This window comes from Papaver somniferum, chromosome 8, assembly GCF_003573695.1.
Source record: "Papaver somniferum cultivar HN1 chromosome 8, ASM357369v1, whole genome shotgun sequence".
NCBI lineage: Eukaryota > Viridiplantae > Streptophyta > Magnoliopsida > Ranunculales > Papaveraceae > Papaver > Papaver somniferum.
In genome coordinates this window covers 128,995,163-129,009,272 of record NC_039365.1, presented here as the reverse complement: position 1 = coordinate 129,009,272, position 14,110 = coordinate 128,995,163, and the positions used below count along the sequence as shown (strand labels likewise).

Below are 14,110 nucleotides of genomic sequence, written 5' to 3'. Positions count from 1 at the left end.
AGAGGGGGTGATGTAATGACGATGGTTGCATGTACAGGTGGTAGCATTCCTTTTATGATGAATACTTAGCACATGAGAGTCTGGTTCCACGGGTCTTGGACTGTGAAACTGATCATCATGATCAGTGGACCGTCAATCCCCAGTATTTTGTTAAATCTCTCCCTTTCGTTTCCCTTCTTCCGGCAAGACCTAGATAGAGGACCCGGGTAGAAAAATTGATGCAAAGACCTAGGTGGTCGAGGTTGGAGGTACCCTGATGAAGGACTTGATGGAAAGACCTGGTGGACACCGATCGACTGTGGAAGTTATGAATCCCGTCCAGTAATTGTTGCCTGCATGTTGTATGCTCTGGAAGCTGTAGGAACCTCATACGATGTCGGAATTCGATGCTTGAACCCAACTTTTGAATCTATGAGACTGAGTTATCACATGAGAAAAGAATCACTCAATTTGGAGTTGTATAGGTCATCCAACGAAGCGTGCACATTTGTAATTTGTAATCCCGTACAAATTTTTCAGATTTCGTAGACCTGACGGTAAATGCCATATCTTTCAGCTCGTATGTCCGATTGAGGTGTACTTTTGATATGTTATAGAAGAGACATAGACGAACATCTTTTGTTGAGGAAGAATTATACCATTCCTCACCCATTGGTACGTTTTTGTAAACCCATGGCCTGAAGTGTGTTGTATCTCATTTGTAGAGGTGATGAGAACATCTTGTAGAAGACTTTGGATTGTGCCCACTAGTCGTGCAAGATTTGGGAAGACTTTCATGTGAGCATGTTATCAGCTCTACACATCTTGATATGAATCATTAGTGCTTGGAGAAGTCCGCTTCGTCGAGCAATACTTCAGAGAATGGTTAATTGATGAAGCCCTGTCATGAGGATGTTGCTCTTGAGACCATTGTTGATGCTCGATCATGATTGAAATTTCTACATAAATTCTTGTTGATGCTGAGACCATGAATGGAGTTCCTCCATATATCCTTGTTGATGTCGATACTATGGTTAGAGTTGCTCATTTGACCGAAAGAGGATATAACCATGATTATCGATATAGCCTTTTGCTCCTTCATTCAGTGAGACTTTTATATTCACGAACTAGTTGGCGAGTTGAGCATTCATAAGATGAAGATGTTCTAGGATTTCATCCCAAATTCTCCTGAATATGACTTTACTGTGAAGTGGCTTCGTCAGGGAATCGATGTTGTTGTGGCAGATAACAGCGGCAGTCTCCATTTTGTATGTGAGGAGAAAAAGTTCCTTGGTCGTGCAAGCCTGTGATGTAGAGAGGTTCCGTTAACGAAGTTTCATGGAATCACATCAGATTGCAAATTCCAAAAAGATCAAGTCCCCAGTGTATGTTGAAGGAGTTTATGCCATCCATGGATGAATGATGTTGCATCTGCTTCAGAAGTCTTATCATGGGATAATGAAGCATTAGTGATTGTAATTTGTGCTGAAGCCAGATGCGCCATTATCGAAGGTGTACTCTTTGATTAGGAGTACAATTTGATGGCTTCTTAGATGCTTGAGCGTTGAAGCGTACATTACTTAAGTATCGAATGTCTTAGGGGTTTGATCATCTCTGCCCTGAAGTATCTTCTGTTGATTCAGTATACCTTTCGTTGTTGTAGTGGGATTCGACAATTGTGCAGACATAAGAGCTTTCTGATTTTGTGGAACACATGGACTTGTAGGAGAAACGCCCAAAGTGTTCTTTGCCATGTTTGGACATCATCTCAGTAATGAATGTCTCAGTGAGATGCTCGATTCGGAGAAATGTCAGATTCAACCACTTGGTAAAATATTGCTGAAGTGAGATTACCCACTTATAGCGTCTTGCAATAGCAGAGATGCTAGCAGAATTGAGTCCCCATGCTAGAATAACATGTGACTAAATAAATGACATAGACATGGGAGGAACGAGACTTCCCTGAGTACAGGACCTTTTGATGAATGTTTATGCATATTTTGCAGGTTCTTGTTTCAACCTCGTCAAAGTTCGAAATTCTTCCAAGTGCTCTGATGATGGAACGTCCGCCAAACCTTCTGGATCGGAACTTTCTTCGTTGGAGAGATGTGTAACCAAAAGCGCTTTGTAAGTACCCATCTTTTCAATATGGATCCACGCTCGTTTGAAGGATATGTCATATCCTGGATCTCCTGATTATGTGAAACTTGGTTTCCATCCAGGTTGAACTTATGTTCACTTTGAGAGTGATGTAGCCATAAGTATTTCCGAGCGTTCCTTCAAGGTCTCTGATTGAGATGGGATCATAAGTATCTCCTTGTCGAGTGATGCCTGTGGATATATGGTTTTCAGTGGAATGTTGTTGATGGCGGTGCCATCATCGATCAACGTTCTTCCAAATTCGTTTCTTCTGGGATTGACTGTGGTAAGCAGTCCCAGTCGTACATCTCTTGGTCTGTGGCTGGAGGCTCAAGAAGTATTTTCGGAATGGACTTCTTGACACGATGTGGTTCAGTACTGTAAACATGTCTCTCCTTTGTGCCTTCGACAGATAAAGCAATTCACGTTCGACCAAGGATTGAACTGCCTCTTTGATAGGTTGTTTAGATAGTGTAAAGGTTCTGTCTGGGAGAGGATTCTTGTGTACTCCTTCAGTCCCCAGTTGAAGCTATTGTGGATCAACTTTTTCTTTGGAAATGTGCTTCAAAACTCCGCAGTCGCTTGTGGGATGATTGACGAACCTTTGGAAGCGGCAGCAACGAGGACTTTCCATGTCTTCTTCAGTTGGTTCTTTCTTGACATATGACAACTTTATTGCACCATATTGAACCCAGACATCCAGGAGTTCGATCACCTCTTCAGTGGAAAAAGGAAAGTTAGGTGATTCTTGATCAGGAACTCTTGTGCGTTGGTAAGAGGCTTGTGCATCTTACTTATCCTTCCTTTGTGCTTTTGAAGGAGCTGAGGTATGCTTGCGTGGCGGTTTGGCTTTCCGTTTGTTCCCTTCTGCAATAGTGTTTGTGGAAGGCTGGAGGTTTTACTGCTTCTTGATCAGACGCCTGCTACCTCGAGTGTCTCGCGGTTCTTCAGCCTTTGTAACTTTTGTTCTTTCCCGTAAAGCGGGTGCAGTAGTTTTCGATCTCTTCAACGCTTCATGAAGCTCTGAGAAGGCCTGAAAACGAAGATTTTCCAATAAATCTCTATAGACTGGGATCATGCCGTTGATACACAAGTCTACCAGTTTTTGTTCCGTGACGTTTGGATCATGACAGTCCAGGGCCTGGACTCTAAATCTTTTCACGTTATCATTGGGATGTTCATTGTTCCTCTGAAACATTCTTTCAAGATCAGAGAGAGTAATTTGCTCTGACACAAAGAAGTACTTTCTGTAGAAGGTGTTAATCATTTCTCCCCAATTGTTGATAATTCCTGGTGCGATGTTGTTGTACCAGGTGTATTCCCTGCCTTTCAAGGATTTTGAAATTTTTTTGAGGCGAACAACATGGTTATGTACATGTTCACCCAAGGATTCCAGGAACCAAGAAATATGTTCCCGAGCATTGCATGTTCCGTCATACAAAGTGAAGGTTGGAGAGGTATAACCTTTTGGAAGAGAAATCCTTTGCGTAGCAGCAGGGTATGGAGGATGGTGACGATGGACATGTGATGTATTATCCTTTCCACGGATCTCCAAATATTCCCGGGTAATGAAATTTGGTGATTCCTTTGCTGATGGATCGTCTGCAGCTTTGCGGACTTCGTCGTCATCCACTGTATGAATTGGAACTACCTCAGGATCATCGTATGAGGATTTCTCCTTTTCTTTTCCCTTTCCTTGAGTTTTCTCTAACATCTTGCCAGTGAGAGTCTTCAGATAGTCAAATAGCTCATTCTGTGCAGTAGCCATATCGTTTTGATTATTTGCAAGAGTTTCTTGCACTTTGATAAGATCAACGATGGTAGGTGGTGGGTTTCCTCTGACTTCCTCAGGGTGTCGGCCAAACATAGGATGACCTTCCGTGTTAGCGTGAGGAGGAATAACATCACCACCGTCAGTGTTAGAGGCCGGAATGGTTTCCGGGATATCCTCATTATTGTTGTTGCTAGTGCTAGCATCGTTTGTGTTGGAACATGTAACTAACCCAGACCTAAGACCAGCCATCTTGTGAAATGGTGAGATTGCAACCAAGAGATTAATCTCCCACTGTGGTCGCCAATCTGTAGATGGGGAAAAACAATTTGCTGGTTTTTACGGAATTGAAGAGACGTCCTTATGGATACTCCTTGAACCGAGCGAAATGTTGAACCTCACACAGATGCACTGCAAAAAGGGAGTTCTTTAAGTTCGAGAGATCAATCTGTAGGACTCCGGCCTAAACCAAGAACAATGGTCGTTCCAGAGTCAATTCGGTCACAAGAGAGGATGGGTTGATCTGTAGGAGGGAAGCTGAGAAATGTGTGAGATCAATGGTGATCAGAGATTGTAGGTGTGTTGTGAATTCAGCGTAAGAACGCTCTGAATGATTGAATTTTACTCAATTGAGAGTGATTGCTCAGAAGATGAGTTCGTGTATACGAAAGATTGTCTGTATGAACTTGCCGAGAAATTCCTTGTTTAGATGAATGTCCTTTTCAATCATGATTCAGAGGTCTTTTATATTGCTAAGTTGAAAATACCATGATCCCATGAAGTGTGACAGTTGCTGGAATCAGAGAGTGGGGAAGTGGGAAATCATGTCAAAACCAGTTGCTCATCGTGCGGAGACTTGGTTAACTTTCCACACACTACTTTGCTGACTCTTCCAACTGATTGCACGACTTTCTCACATTCTCGTAGAACGCCAGACCAAAACTCTAGTTAATATCCCCAATGTGAGACGATTGATGTCTCGTGATTGTGGAGTCAGTTGATGACTTTATGGGACGATGAGTCCATGTATTGCTGAGTTGAACATGATTTACAAATGATCTGAAACTCATAAATTAAATGTCTGTTGAGACGAGGTATTGTTATGTTGATAACCTAAGACGAGCAAGTGTTGTTGAATTGTTGAATATTGATAGTTGAACCAATATTCTTTAATCTGAGCAAATATGCTGGTTTGAGAAAATATTGCTAGTCTGAGAAAATATTTCCGGTTTGAGCAAATATTGCTCGTTTGATGAATTTTTGGTAGCATGACCAAATAAAATATTAATTTAAGATACTGACTGCTGGGTCGAGTATAATAAATAAAAGTGTTGATCATGGGATCAACATAAATTATAGTAAATAGACTTTTGAGTGATAGATAAGTTCAAGTCTTCACATACCTTTTTGTCGAGAAGTTCCACCGGTTCCTTGAGTAGTTCTTCTACTTGTATGATGAATCGCCATGAAGTCCTTGAGCTCAACTACACTTTCTATCCTAGTCCGAGACTTAGATATAATAGACTAGAAATCAAGACTTATAGTTTTGATCACTAGCATTGACAAACATGCTTGAGATAGCAACGCATGCGAGTTCGACCGAGCAATGCTCTAAAAATATCCCCCTTTTTCAATTTTAGTAACAAAACTATCAATACATATGGAATAGAGAAAAGATAAAGAAACTTTAGTAGCTCCTATTCCATATGTCTAATCTTCAACATTTCTCGAAATCTTCGTCACTTCCAAGTACTCCAATGATCCCAAAGGTTGTAAGTTTAGCATCACCGTTGTTGAAGATCGGTAGCTATAATAATGAGAAAACATAGTTCTCGATCATTGTTATACAATGTCATAGTATTATTACACATCGTCAAAGTTCAATTGTATCACAACTTCAACAATAATACTATGGTGATATGTATCACTCCCCCTTAGTCAATACTCCATCTCACATGGAAACCACTCCCCCTTACACAATGATCCAAAAACCATATGTATTTGTAGTGTGAACTACATATTAATTCTCTCCCTTTTTGTCAATAAAATTGGCAAAGGTACAAGAACGGGATCATAATGAAATTTCAGAGAGAGACATTTCATGACAAAAGGAAAAAACTACATACCAACTAATTAAGATGCAATCATAAATCCGAAGCTAAAAGTATTCATCAAGGAGTTTAAAGATACAAGATAACCCCTCTAAAATTCCACAGCCGCATACCCCTCAAGATATGACCATTAAGCACAAGTTCAAAAGAACTCTCCCCCATTTGATGTCATTCCCGAAGGAACAACAAGAGCGACCTTAATTTTGAAAGAAAATAAGGATTTTTATTGGACACAAAAAACCATGAGGATGATTTCCTATATCCAAAACTCAATCAAATTAATCTCAAGTAGACCCATGATTAATTTAATCGGAATACGCAATCAAATTAAACACAAAAAGTGATCAATTCAATTGATTATGCTCAACATAAGAGAACTTATGGAGACACAAAAATACTCAACTAGATTAATTATAAGAGAACCCATAATTAATCTAATCGGAATACACAACCAAACTAATCACAAAAGTAATCAATTTAATTGTCATTTGGTTTGCCCGACATAAGAAAACTTACGGAGCAATAACTAAATAACCTAAAAAGATGATTAATTTAGTTAAATATGCTCGACATAACTGTTTACGGGTGAAAACTGTTTCTGATGTTTTTGATAAATTTGGGTGTATGCGGATGAGAAACGAATCTAAACCCTAAAAAAAATGCACTGCACGGGAGTGCTTTTGATTCGAGAGATGAATCTATACAATTCTGGCCTAAACCAAGAAATGGCCGTTCCAGACTTACATCGGTCACAAAGTGAAGGGGATGGGGTTGATCTTAGGGAGGGAAGCGAAGAAGGTGTTGAGATTATGAAGGTGTTAGATGTTTATGACTTGTATCAGAATGATGAACTGGCTTGCACAATGAAAGCTATCAGTTCTGGTGCTTTCTGGATACTGATGACAACACTTGGTTTTTCTGTGTTTTTTCGTGTTTGGAAATAGGCGAAGGACCTATTTATACAAGTCATTGAGTGCAAACCCTCATCTATTAGGAAGTGGAGGAAGTTGAGTGATGGAGTAGTCGGATCGTGTAGGTGATTGCACGATCACGTCTTAGCTCACTTCCCTCATCATCTTAACCGTCCATGCCTCCTTACACGTTCTTATATATGGGCGCATTGCACGCCGCACGTTGTAAACCGTCAGACCAATACCCCAGTAAGTATCCCCCAGTTTGTGACATGTTTGATGTCTCGAGTAAGTGGGTCGAGTTGTGGGATCCGCAGGAAATAGCACGTGATGCTATTAGGTTGAATAACTAAGTTATTTAAGAAATCGATATTCATAAAATATCATATATATTCTATGTATGTAATGCATCGAATATGATCAATATGTATGAAGCATCGCTGTTTTAAAGCTTAATAGAGTAAGTCGCGGATTAAGCGTCTTAAAATAGCAGCATGTTCAAACATCTTCAAGGGATCGTTTGAAGGAAGCATGGGCAGGCCATCCCTTGGCCGATTACTCCATGTGGTAGAGTGACGGACGGTGATCACCAAGGTGCCTCATTGGCTGTTTAACTCTTAGCCGAGGCTGTCCGACCAAGCTGGCAAAGTTGGACGGACGAGATGATCTTCAGCACATGTTTGCGACCGTTGATGGATTTCAGGGTTGTAAAGAGGTGCACAAGCATCACTCTTTAGCTTGACCGAAATCAAGCATGGGCAAATTTTTTGGTGGGACCGACCGGACATGCGTGTAGAAGGCTTGCCGGTGTACAAGTCCATGCCACTTTGTCTCGCGTAGGTGGGATCTAGGCCACTCAATTTTTCTGGCAAAGGTGAGTGGTCGTGATCGATTTGCGACAGAAATCTTTTGCCGCAAAGGATTTTAGGGGGCCACGGCATGCCATCTTTGGGAGCGCGTTTCGAGGCGCCTGGCCATGGTCCACCTTGGCCAACCGGTTACATGCACAGGTGGGCCCACGGTGATTATGTTGATGCTCTCCGGACCTCCTTAGTCTATATCTATACCCTCCATCCGAGCTGGCGAAGATGGATGGTCATGATCAAACTGCGACATATATGTAATGCCACAAACCCTAATTAGGGTTTTGGATCAGTCACGCGTGCGCAACTTTGGCAAAACGGTTTGGCAGGCTATGTTCCTTCTTTGGGGAGACCGACCGTCTGGGGCCCATGTTGGGCCGACGGTGAACTTATGTGTTCCTGCCCCATGGTCCTAGGCGTGATCTAAGCCATCCAAACATGCTGGCGAAGTTGGATGGTTGTGATCGATTTAAGATGCTAGTGGGGTCTCTGCGACCCTTTAAGCATCACGTCAGCCATACTTCGAGCAAGCGTTCATTGCTCTAGGGCTAGGTCGTGAGAAACCCGATCAGGTGGGTGAGGAGTGAGCTTGCTAATGTGTGCATTAGCGCTTCACTGATCAACCGTGGGATGATCTAATCCGTCCAACCAGGATGGTGAAGTTGGACGATCATGATGATTTTAAGACTGCTTTGAGCGGTCTTGCTCGTTTGAGCCTTCCCCAAAGCAACGCGGCCATCCCTCTTTGGGGCCGGCGTTTGACAGGCGTTAGGGGTATAGCGTGGTGTTCGACCGGCTAGGGAGTAGGCGGGCACGCCGGTGAACATCACGGTGATTGCCTGTTCCTGTTAGGGTTTGTCTAGGCTAGTTAAATTATGCGGCCAACTTGCGTGGCCGCGATCGTTTCTGAGACTGACATGGACAGTCCAGATTTCCCTTAGGGAATTAAACATGCTCGATCGGCTAATATAAGTGCACCGACAAAGGGTCCTCTTGGTTAGAGAATGGTATGACCTGCGGGTATTTCGTGCATACCTCACTATTGACACTTGGAGATTCGTATTACTATGCTGAGAGTAAACACTCATTCGTCATGCCGCACCAATAACGAGAGTCTGTCATGTACCTGAAGACGATGACAAGATGGAATCCGAGATTTGATAGCAATCCTTTGAAGAATAGAGAAATCTGATTCAGAGAACCGGCCTAAGAGGGAGAAGAGATCTAAACTAAATTATATTTCATTAATTCATTAATTGGGTAATCTCATTTACACAGGGTCGCTAGCCTTATATAGCTAGGTTAGGAGGATGACTACTATTAGGCACCCTTACAAAGGATAAATGCTACTAACAGCTAACTACCCCCACAAATACAATATGGGCACTCCACTCATATGCCGGGTACATGACATTCCACTCCTCTTGAAAACATCCTTGTCCTCAAGGATGAGAGTTTGGAGAGTCAGCACAGTGGAGGGTATACTAGTCACATAATATCGCCATTAAAACTCCATTTCACATGAAGACATACTGTTGACATCCCTCCTGATAAAAGAAAACCCATGTGAAGTGAACCCCAACAGTAGAAGTGGACACCAAGGTCTTGCAACTTAGAGCTATGCTGGAGTTTAATTGCCTTAAGCGTTGGACCCACCACTTGCATAACGATCTGATAAGAATCCTGAATAAGACCATGTCTGTGATCACCACTTCCTTAATAAAGAACAAAGTCCATCCATAACCCTGCATTGGTTGGTACCCACAACTTCGTACTTGTCTTGAAATAAACAATTCTCCTTCTAACACAGTATTGAAGAATCTCATTGCAAAGTGCAAGTCCCAACTGTATTTTCTCGGATGAGTTGCTGCAAAATGCCGATGGACCTCCCTCTTGCTTAACACCATCTTCTCGTAATACCAGTTCGTGTCCAAGCATACAACTGAGGTAAATTCCCTATCAACTCCACTCCAATTCCTCGCATTCCATGCACCTGTCGAGCACAAATACCATCTCATGGAGACCACTATAAACACATTTGGAACGTAAATCACAGTGAATGTGGGATGTGGTTCCCACTATATTTTCAAGAGATTTTTCCCAGTTATAGTCTCTCTTAGCTTGACATACTAAACCCACTCTATATAGTACATACCATGCTGTAATGAGTCGAACAGACTGAATTCCATGATCCCCATTACGTAGTAATACGTATAGAAACTGCTCCATGGAGAATCCATGATAGAAGGTAGTGGAAGTACTGAGTTTCTGTAGTTGCACACATTTAGTCATGGCCTTGAACACTGCACTTCCCAGTCTAACAAGGAACTGACCATCACACAAGGTTGGGGTGCTTCTCTTAAGGTCAACTAGTGGACCTGACCCCCTTGTGCTCATTTCCCCAAGGTAAGCTGTACTAAAAGTACCTCTGTCAGCGCCAGTATGGAACTTATGTGCAGTGGGACAATGTATATCAGCAACCCTTTCATAAACTACCAAGAGAAGTACACAATTTAAGTAAGCACCACTAGTTAAAACCAATTGCCACTTCAAAAGGATCACCAACCTCCCTGCAATTGATGATTGAGCACATAAGAGAGCTTGCTTTCTCCACTCTTGATCCTCCAAAGTGATCTCAATACAAATATCAATTCCAACTAGCCTTTCCACTCTCAGAACAAGAGACTCTGCCCAATCGGAACATTCCATTCCACAAACTGTGGAATTAGGTTCAGCATATTGTCTTGCAACAGCATAGATCCTTAGAGATTGCTGCATGATTAGAGAATCACAGAAACTCCATCTATTGCGATGTAGTTGATCAAAGAAGTCTCTCACAACACCAGCTTCATTATTACAATCACTTGAAGTATTAACTTGGACCATAGAAACTGTACCCTGCTGTAACCATTTATCCAGCAACTTGCAAACAGCACCAGTCTCAACCCATGTAACCCACATAAATGTAACCGAGCTCTTCCGTAACAACTTCATTGGGTATCTAAGTTTGAAAACAAGTGCATAAACAAATTTTCCACTATAATTGGCCATTACCCTGGACCTCTTACACCTCTTTCCACAATCAAATAATGAACATGTATAAAGAAAATAAAGAAGGAAACAAACACCACCACAAACAGTGTCACCAATTTTAACCAGCACCATTACCAATGAGTTCATAAGCCACAAATTTAATCCATACCCACATTCAAAAATTACCTCATGAGCAGAATTTGTATTGTAATCATCCAGTAAGATAGAACACATCGTGAATACCCAAACACCAGAAGTAGTGATGATTACAGTGAATGCAGAAACACCAGCAAGGTCACAAAATCCTTTAATAAGTTGGAATCTTTTCCCACGATCAAACACTTTACGCCGTAGAAGCGAAGGCAAGTAAGGAATAATCATCAAATAGTAACTTGGAACTCACCTCACTCGTGTGGATGTAACTTATCCTGACGAATGCAATTACAACATCTTTGACTTGAAAATTCACACTGTTAAATGTATCATCTTTGCAAGGTAGTGACAGCACTTTCCCATGCCAATCTGCAATTAAGACTCCTACATTGTCCAGCATTCTTCTTAACATTGCCATTTGAACCAGATATCTTAGAGTTTGCCATTTTTTTTGAAAGAGAAGTATGGATGTGTAATTGACAGGGACTATGAAAGAGAACGGCTGATGTACTAAACAGATGTGGATGTGCATATTAGTGTTGAGGATGAAAATTTCATAGAAACAACAACACATAAAATGTTCTGTCATTGCTCCTCTCTTCCAAAATCTACCAAATGTGGCTCCATTTTCTGTGAAGACTTCAGTCACGTGCCTGAATACCCTATCTGCTGACTTATAAACTTCAAATTGATTTTGAAGAACACCCCAAAATTCCAGATGAGTGACTGTAACATCCACACAGTGTAGCTGTAGCGGAAAAGATTCTTCACCCAATGTACCAAGCACTCGACCACACCATTGATGTGCCTTCTCCTTTTCTACCACTCTGGCCAACAAGAATAACAAAACTCCAGTTCTCTCAGTCAGTTGATCAAAACACTGATAAGAAATCTGAATTACACCCAATTGCATCCACAGAAGCATCAATACATTTTGAGCTATATTACCACTATTCACAAACAGCTGGCTGCCATCACAACTGTCACCATTCTTAAGAAACACAAACACCATCAACTTTGTAAACTCCAAGTCTACTTGATACCCATTGTCAAGAGCTAACTCATGAATGAAAATTTCGTGGTATCCAGCAAATAAACACACAGAGAATATAAACGAATGAGAAGCAACCATATCACAGAATATAGAGAACCCTTTAGTACTATCTAACTCTTTGCCACGATCAAATACTTTACCCATTTTGAGCTGCCAGAAAGCATCAACTCCACTCAAGGTCGAGTTCAAAAAAATTGCATTTCTCTTAGCCATATTAACAAACACTTCCTGTGCCTCCCCATGTTTAACTATCCATGCCAAAACAAGTGTAAAAGTTCTATTCCTATCTAGCATTTTAACAAACAACTGCCTCTCATCATAAGCTTCAACATCATTAGCACATAAAAGATAAATTGATTGTATAGATAAACAATTGTATGCATACCCAAATCTAGAAGGAAATCGAAGAACCAATTTATCAGCACATTTACCTCGATCAAATAACAAACGAGAATCATCAAGTTTGAAGTGGATACAAGCCATACCTAGAATTTTGCTGTGGAGAAGGAACAATTTGTTCAAACATTCAACAGTTTCCTGGTGTTCTGGAAAAAAATTTGACGCAATCTCGTACAAGTAGTTCATTCACGCCATTGTTTGTGAACAGATTCACTTCCCACACTTTGAATTCATTTGATCTTAAATTGAGAGAAACTTACTCTTTGTCGACAGCGGAAGGAATTGAATTAACCACAGTTGAAACTTCTTCAAAGAAATAAGAAGGAATCAACTCCGATTCTGAAAATTCATCAACAGATGTAGAAGGAACTTTCACTCTGCAAGGAGATGGATAAGATGGAGCAGTACACTTGTGTAATAGGATCGATCTTAATCTCTTTGATACCTTGTCGATATTCTTTAACCACCTCCGAAGGCAAGAATTTTGAGATGGAGAATTAACCCTTTCCAACCAAAACTTATACCAATATATGCATCCTTCTAAATCCTCTGTTGCTAACCTTTCCAATTTCTTTATCGGTACCAATTTTCCATTTATTTGTACCCACTTTTCATTCTGTAAATCCATTTCTGCAACCATGATTAGGATATGGATGGAAACGGCTCTAGATACCAATTGTCATGTACCTGAGTACGATGACAAGATGGAATCCGGGATTTGATAGTAATCCCTTAAAGAATAGAGAAATCTGATTCAGAGAACCAGCCTAAGAGGGAGAAGAGATCTAAACTAAATTCTATTTCATTAATTGGATAATCTCATTTACACAGGGTCACAAGCCTTATATAGCTAGGTTAGGAGGATGACTACTATTAGGCACCCTTACAAAGAATAAATGCTACTAACAGCTAACTACCCCCTCAAATACAATATGGGCACTCCAATCATATGCCGGGTACATGACAGAGTCCTGCTGAGAACATCACAGGAAATACAAGGCAACTCATGCATTAATTAATAATGTTATAAATACACAGAATATTTGGGATTGTTGCTACATGCACCATTCTGAGTGAATTTTGTATATTTATTGAATTGCTTCAAATAAATAAAGCGAGAGGTTTTCTGCAGTCATCACTTATCAAATGGATTTACCCTTTGCAGGATGTCAACATATTATTTTTGGTTTTAAAATTTTAGCGTTGAACTAAAATCCACCATCAACATTAAGTCTCCTGCCTAACTAGTCCTGCACACGATTCGGTTCGGTGCGGTTATTGGTAAAACCGTTCACCTAACCGTGTATGGTGCGGTTATCACAATTAAAACCGCAACCGAACGGTTTAGTATTCGGTTCGGTTTTTAACCACACCGACACTATTCGGTTATTTTACGGTTCGGTTCGGTTATTGTACCTATATCTGCACCTGTGCATATACATTTTGAAATTCTGAAATTCTTAATAAACTGATACATTCCATACTTAAGTCTTAACAAGATAACCAAAGTCTAAAGATTAAAAACTGAGTTGAAGTTCAAAAACAAGGTAACCAAAGTCTAAAGATTAACCAAAGTCTAAACAGAGCAAGTAGGATGAAGAGTTGCCAGTAAAAGACTGCAGTCATCCCCTTAATCTTCATTTCTCAAGTAGCAGACCAGTAAAAGACTGCAGTCCATCCATTTCTCAAGCCAATCA

At 40.8% G+C, this 14,110-nt stretch overlaps 1 protein-coding gene across 1 annotated transcript; it reads right to left on the bottom strand.

The window, feature by feature from the left end:
* Positions 1-8,996: 8,996 nt before the first annotated feature.
* Positions 8,997-13,211, bottom strand: LOC113303017. The gene is made up of 2 exons (XM_026552003.1): positions 9,930-13,211; positions 8,997-9,767 (listed from the first exon to the last, which is right to left on the bottom strand). Exons 1-2 carry the CDS (start codon positions 11,186-11,188, stop codon positions 9,734-9,736), a joined length of 1,293 nt encoding a protein of 430 aa, XP_026407788.1. The 5' UTR covers positions 11,189-13,211; the 3' UTR covers positions 8,997-9,733.
* Between the last annotated feature and the right edge of the window lie 899 nt (positions 13,212-14,110).

Bases quoted from the DNA above. Each gene is read 5' to 3' on its own strand.
- LOC113303017 (XM_026552003.1), bottom strand. From the start codon at position 11,188: ATGATTATTCCTTACTTGCCTTCGCTTCTACGGCGTAAAGTGTTTGAT. The intron at 9,768-9,929 runs GTATGTACTATA...TGTGCTCGACAG, and splicing joins GTTCGACTCATTACAGCATG to GTGCATGGAATGCGAGGAAT.